The following is a 7317-nucleotide window of genomic DNA, read 5'->3' as shown; positions in this document are numbered from 1 at the left end:
GGTCCCTTACCGAGGTGTCGCGAGAAGCGCCACCGCGGCTACTTCTCGCGATGTTTGGCGGCGCGAAAGGCGGCCATTTTGGGGTCCCCCCCGCTGGTTGCTCCGGCGGCGTCTCCCAGGCTCCGGCTGGGACCAAAGCCGGCCCCGCTGGTGGCCGGCCGGCCGACACGATGTGGCGGCTCCGCTGCAAGGCCAAGGGTGGCACCCACGTTTTGCAGGGGCTGTCCAGCCGGACCCGCTTACGGGAACTTCAGGGCCAAATCGCCGCTATCACCGGCATCTCTCCGGGTAGTCAGCGAATCCTCGTCGGCTACCCGCCCGAGTGCCTGGATCTCAGCGACCGGGACATCACTCTTGGGGACCTGCCCGTCCAGTCAGGTACGGGCACCGGCTGGGGCCGGGGAAGTCCTGGAGGACGTTGAGGGGAGTGAAGCCAGTAAGGCAAGGTGCCGGTGGGCCAGCTAGGGGCTTCGAGGACCGGAGCTCCGGCAAGGCAGAGACAAGTGTCAAGTCCTTTCCGGTGGTTGGGAGAAAAGCCCAGAGCCTTGAAGTTTCCGGTTCCCCAAGCCTGCTTCCAGGTCAGCCTCGGGACCATCTCATTCATTTTGTTTTCTCTGTTGTTCCAAAGGACAGCAGGACCCTTTTCCGGTGGTACGATGTTTTTGTTTTTTGTTTTGTTTTGAATTTTTACCCCCTGGTCCTGATCAGCAGGCCAGCAGTTGAGATACCGATTTTGTCTTATTGTTTTTCCCTTTTGTTAATTTGTTTTTATAGTTTGTTTCGTGTACAACTTTTCTCGGACTGTATTAGCTGTAGAGTTTCGTTCCCAGAATTAAAACTTGAACATCAGTGTTGATCAAGAGCTTTTCCAGTCTGTGTCAAGGGCCCTCTAAACATCAGTTGGTTTAGTCATGCCAAGTGCCAGGAGAACACCCGAGTCACCTACCGAGTCTATGGTGAACATCCGAAAAATGCGTGGTTTTTAAATGCAGAATACAGGAGATTTTGTTTTTCAGCTTATCTTTATACATAAGAGTTTTTGTCACTAAGTTGAGATGCAGCTTGAAGCATTTTGCTCCGTTTTCCTTTCCAAAGACACGTGGACTAAACAACAAACAAAACTTAAGTGTTACTAGTCTCTTGTTTACAGAGTCGGGTTCTCCTTGGTAACCCACTTTATGCTTTAACTCACTTGGCTCATAATTTGCCAGGTTGGCTAATAAACACCCCATCTGTAATTCCTCTGCACTTCTGGGTCTGCTTTATTTTTTCACAGGTGACATGCTGATTGTTGAAGAAGACCAAACCAGACCCAAAGCTTCACCTACATTGTCAAAACGTGGTGCTCCTAGCTATGGCAGGGAAGCTTTGCCTGTACTTACCAGAACCGCAGTCCCGGCAGACAACTCTTGCCTCTTTACCAGTGTGTACTATGTCGTTGAAGGAGGAGTCTTGAATCCAGGTTGTGCCCCTGACATGAGACGCCTCATAGCACAAATTGTAGCCAGTAATCCAGACTTGTATAGCGAGGCAATCCTGGGAAAGACAAACGAAGAGTATTGTGAATGGATCAAAAGGGATGACACTTGGGGGGGCGCGATTGAGATATCCATTCTGTCTAAGTTCTACCAATGTGAAATATGTGTAGTAGATACACAGACAGTCAGAATTGACCGCTTTGGGGAAGATGCGGGCTATACCAAAAGGGTTCTGCTCATCTACGATGGCATCCACTATGATCCACTTCAGCGTAACTTCCCTGATCCAGACACTCCTCCTCTAACCATTTTCTCCTCAAATGATGATATTGTTCTTGTCCAAGCACTGGAATTAGCTGATGAAGCTAGAAGAAAGAGACAGTTTACTGATGTAAACCGCTTCACCCTGAGATGCATGGTATGTCAGAAGGGGTTGACTGGACAAGCGGAAGCAAGGGACCATGCCAGGGAGACAGGCCACACCAACTTTGGAGAGGTGTGATCTGTTCATGGTAAGAGTTGGAGCCTACTACCTCACAGATCCAGAAGGTTCTGGGTTCTCCAATAAGCTATTCATAACCCTACAGAATAGAAGAACACATGCTTGGACCATCCTTTTGACTTAAACCAGTAAGGCTGATGCTGAAATTCCTTGTTAAGATTAAAATTAGTGTGCAAGTTTACAGATGTGTGGCTACGCTAGTGGCATGCCCTCTTTCTACTAGGGTGATGGAATAGGTGGCTTGGGCCACCTGAAGACTGGAGTCTATTATAAACCAGCACCCAGCGGCTTTAACTTCCAGAAGAAAACATCTTATTGTAGGTAATGTGAAAGCCTTGCGGAGGGTCACTGGACATGCACCACAGTGTCTCCAGTAATCGGTTCCTTTTAATAACTTGGAATGAGTTGGTAGTTTCTAAATTCTGAATTGATTCATCAAATGAAGATGCTCAGAATTGTCAAAACTTTTTATATTGCAATTTGGTAGACTTTATAAGTGTATCTAACAACTTCTGAGTGCATAAAAAGCAATTTTACAGGGATGTGTGTGTTTCTTGAGAATGTTGTCTAAAACAGGAATGGGGTCCTGTTTGAGATTTCTGGCATATAAAAGTAGAATGTATAAGAGGGAAAGGTGCCTGAAGCAGCTTACTGAAGCTTTAAAAGACTGCTGGCCTCTTGTTTTAATGCAATTCATGTGTTGCTGTTTGTCACATTAGATAATTTTTTCTTTTAAATGAGCAGGGTATGCTTTTTTAATTGCTAATTTAATTTAAAATTCAAGAAGTATCTTGAAATTTGAGTGATGGCTTTTTGGTTTTTGTTTTCTTTTGCTGTGTTACATATCAGTTTGTCTGGAGGGATTTCATTTCCTCAGACTTTCTGCTCAAAGCCCTTCCTCCAAACAGGTCTTCCTCTAAAGCGTTAATGCTGTGCAGGCTTTGATAACTTCGTAACAATCTTTTTCATAGATAGCAGTGTTCTAGCTCCACTTTGTTCTTTTCGACATTCCACATTTCTGCAAGTTAGTACTTTACCTGTGATCTTTGACTTTCAGTTTTTAAATAACTGATTGGGTTTGTTTCGCTTCCAAAATATGAAAAGTTGTAAAATCCTTGCCTTATACAGCTCTCTGAGAATCCTGCTACCTAGATCAGATATGTAGCCATTTGCTTGATGGATTGATCCTCAAGGCACACCCACTCAAAACTTAGCTTCTCTATAGAATCTTCCAGGTAAAATCTTCTACCTCTTAATTCTTGAGAAGATCAGGGATCTTTACGTTACAGTGTGTTGTGCATTCTGTCATACAGTGTAAAGAGGCATACTGTTGTGAAGTTTTCTTATTTCCATCCCATATTTATTAAGTAGCTCAGACAAACATTGGTGTACTTTAGACACATCTTTTCTCGTGTATCTTAGCAAATGTTTTTAAATTAAGGTCAACCCTTAGCCATTTACTTGGTAATGGTAACTTAATGTAAAATTAAGGAATGTTAAAGTCAACACTTTAGAGAAAGTCCCTTTAAGGAACAATTGAACAAGTCACAAAGTACGCTTCAGTTATCAGGTGACAGTCCTTCTTGATTTGAGACAGCGTCTCCCCATGTGTTTCTAGCTGGCCTGGAATTTGCTATATTGTCCAGGCTCCTCAAACTTGAAGTAATCCTTCTGCCTCAGCCTCCAGAGATTACAAGCAGGGACCACCACACCTGGCAAGATGACTTTTCTTGAATACCCTTTGTGCACATAGCCAGTCAGGCAATGACAGTTACTATATAAATTGAAAATATTTAATTTTGGTTTTTTTTTTCACTGAGCCTTAAAGATAGCACCAATGAGCTTAGAACACTGAACATTTGGCATTCGTGGTATTTAATTTAATTTAATAAGATATTTAATTTAAAACTGTACATTAAAAATATAGCACTGGGTAATATCCATCAAATCGAGTTTTTTTGCTTCGTATTTAAAAAGTTTGCCTTCCTGTACCACTTGAGCATCCAAATTTAATGTTTCTAAAATTTTGGATCCAGACCTTTGTTCATGCAACAAGTATTTATTGAATAACTTATAATGTGTCAGGCATGTTCAATTTTTTGAAAATAAGTTCCTGTCACTTTAAATTTGAGTCTATGTCATCTACAGAGGATTAGTTTAGTAAATGTAAAGAAATAGAATGAGCACTGGTGTCTTAAAATCAAACCCTTCATTCTAAGTGTCTTTTATACATCTTATTTAGTATTTATTTAGGGACAATTTCTTATCCTATTTAATCTTTTGCCTGGTTTGTCCAGTTGCCAGGTAGGCACTGATAGTTATATGGCTTTCAAAAAGGTGTTTTAATTATTTGACATGAGAACTGGTATTAGAGTAGTGTTCTGGTTGTAGAACATTCAAAGTGAAGCATTATATGCAAATTATTTAATTATTTATGTTCATTCTAAATACAGCCTAGTAAGTCTCAATATAAAGGGTTTGTTGTTGTTTTGTATTTTTTCTTGTGCTTATTAAGCTCTTGAAATATTTATTAATGTGAGTAAACTCATTTTGAGAATTTTGAAGAATCTGTGAATTTAGTTGCACCATAACTAAAAGAAACTTTGTCCTACTGAAACCCTCTTGTTTGTTGGGTTGTTGTCTGTCCTGCAAGAATTTCTTTTTTAATTAAAATGACACAACTTATATTAATGTGGTAGAATACTAGTGATGGAATAAAAATTATACTCTTGCCCCTTCTACCCCATCCTTCCCACACTCTTCTTTGGATTAAAGATTCAGTGTGTTTTTATGAAGATACTCTCCCTAGTCGTGGTATTGACCTGAATTAATGTCCCTGGAAATTTTATGATATGGCAGCCATATGAAGACATCGGGTGTTTACCACATCTATTGCTAGTGATTCATGGCTGATTTCTTAATTGTTCTCCATGAATGAGAAGTGGGCATAATGAAATGGCTACTGGCATTGGTTAGGTTGCTAACCCTGTTTTTAGAAACTAATACCATTATGCCATTTGAATATTCTGTCGAGTTCCAGTCCCAGAAAACAAGAATCCAAAAGTTGCATTACTTACTACCTATATATTCCCCTCACTGCTCATGTCCAACTTGCTTGTCTGTCTAGCTTCCTCCCTTCAAGCTGCCCTAGCTGAATTTTCTGTCCTTTTGGAAAATATACAGTAGGATATATGTGAAATTAAGTAACAGTGATCCATAGACACAAATTATATAACATGTTATATATTAAAAATCAGGTGGCCTTCTTAAATTTACATATACTAAGAATTACATTTTTCATGTGTTGAAATTTTTTTTGCAGCACTTTAAATTAGAGAATAGGAGTTTACGTAGCCTTCTAGAGATCCCGAGGACAGGAAAGATCAACCTTGAGCTGCCAGCCATCAGCTCTTCATCAGTTATTACCATCAGTATTTGCTGTATCTTATGAGAAAGTGTAATTTCAGTCACTGTTAGGAGCATGGTCTGTGCCCTCACATAAGAAATGCTACTTCTCTAATGAGATTGCTATCACTTGTTTTACACTATTCAAAATTTGTTTACAGCACAGAGGTTTGAAATTCATCAAACCTTTTGTAGATTCATCAAATAGCTCATTTTAAAGTAAGTATATTTTAGGGAGATTGTTTTTTGAGTAGGATATGCAAGCAGTAATTTTAAGGAACACTTGATTTGAATAAGCTAGTTTGTTTCTCCTACAGATAGGCATCAAACCAGGGCTGTGTGCTTGCTAGGGTAAGTAAATGCTCGCTGATCAGCATCCCTGGCCCCAGGGTGTATTCTTATTAACCACTGTAATATGTCAGCACATCCAACTCAGTGAATGGAAGATGTCCTTGATTGTAATAAAAGATTTTTGTCAAAAATTAGCATTTTGTTTATAGTGCTTTGAATATTTCATTAGGAAAACAAAGTATTATGTTGATACTAAATTATGGATTATGTCTTAAGAGAAAAAAGTACTACTAAAAAGGAAATGTATAAGGTAATGGAATGTAAGTAAGCATTTTGCATGGCACTCTTTTTACTTTTGTTTTTAAACACATTAGCCTGTATGTAGGAATTTAAGTATAGTGAAGGTATTATTTGGTTAAGTTATAGGTCAAGAGGTTGAGAATTTCTACTAAGATGATGTGGCTTGCCACCAGAACTGGTATAGAATGTTTAGTTGAGTGTAATCCCAAGTCATTTAAAGGCCAAGGGTTTCCATTTCACATTTTGTGCCATTCAGGACTCAAAGGTGTCACAAAAAATAGATTTATACCAAATTCATTTTTCCTTTAAGAATGCCTAAAAGTACATATAGCATGTTAAAATGATAAGGAATGAAAAATAGTCAGTAGTGCCTGTATTAACACAGAAGAGGCAGAGCTCCTTAAATAAGAAAATAATCTTAAAGCCTGAAATACAGAGCTCTAGAACATAATTGCAAAGGGGCCAAACAACCAGGAGTTGTTTTCTTGGCATAAGAAAATGTGTTCTTAGTGAAGATGGACAGTATTGCTTTCAAAATGTTCCCTTGTCTGCCAGCAAGTTTTCAAAGTTCGTGCATTGCTGCTGCCTGGAAGATGTCTAACTTCATTTTATACAACTCATGATTTTGCCTTTGTTATTAAGATGCATTCATTTTATTTATGACATGTGACTTTTCAATATCTAAATGTCTGAAGTGACTTGTTTTAAAGGAATAAATTAAGTAAAAACATTGTTGTGTGAGCGTGTTTTGGGGTTGGGGCAAAGGGCCAGCAAAGAATACTACACTCAAGTTGCATATTACCAACTCAGACCCACAGCTTGGATTTGTATACCTGATTCCCACGCCCGTTGAGTAGTTAAGGGTTTCTCTTTCTCATGCCGGAAAGTCACTCAAAATTTCTCTTCACTGACTGTATTTATACAGTTTAAACCCTTTGCTGATGGGTTCTTTGAATGGAAAGGTTGAGCGTGCCCGTTTTATGCTAGAATATGATCTGGATGGGCTTCCACCTATTTGAAAATGATGACTTCTCTATAATTTTAAGTGTCAGCAATTAAATACTAGAAACCCTGGAGTTGTTAGGGTTGGCCAGAGCTTAGGTTTTCTAACTTGATCTGAGTCCACAAATACACACAGCACACAAACCAACAATGGAAAGAAATGGATGCCTTAATATTTTTTTAAAGACTCAAATACTGTGAAGATTTGTGCATTATGGAAATGATACTAGAAGTCGGTCTGTACCATCTTGAAAAATATTTTAATATTTGCTATAAAATAATTACAAAAGAACCTCTTCCTCGTTTCAAATGGTATTACAATATTATACACATGCAAAT

At 39.3% G+C, this 7317-nt stretch overlaps 1 protein-coding gene across 1 annotated transcript; it reads left to right on the top strand.

The window, feature by feature from the left end:
* Window positions 1–30: 30 nt before the first annotated feature.
* Window positions 31–6706, top strand: Yod1 (YOD1 deubiquitinase). Its single transcript, XM_050147862.1, has 2 exons — window positions 31–378; window positions 1277–6706. The coding sequence occupies exons 1-2, from the start codon at window positions 51–53 to the stop codon at window positions 1978–1980; spliced, it is 1032 nt and encodes a 343-aa protein (XP_050003819.1). The 5' UTR covers window positions 31–50; the 3' UTR covers window positions 1981–6706.
* The last annotated feature ends 611 nt before the right edge of the window (window positions 6707–7317 follow it).

The sequence above is a fragment of the Alexandromys fortis genome, unplaced genomic scaffold (assembly GCF_014885135.2).
Source record: "Alexandromys fortis isolate MF-2015 unplaced genomic scaffold, M_Fortis_MF-2015_v1.1 scaffold_58, whole genome shotgun sequence".
NCBI classification, from domain to species: Eukaryota; Metazoa; Chordata; class Mammalia; order Rodentia; family Cricetidae; genus Alexandromys; species Alexandromys fortis.
This window is presented reverse-complemented; position numbering and strand designations above follow the sequence as displayed.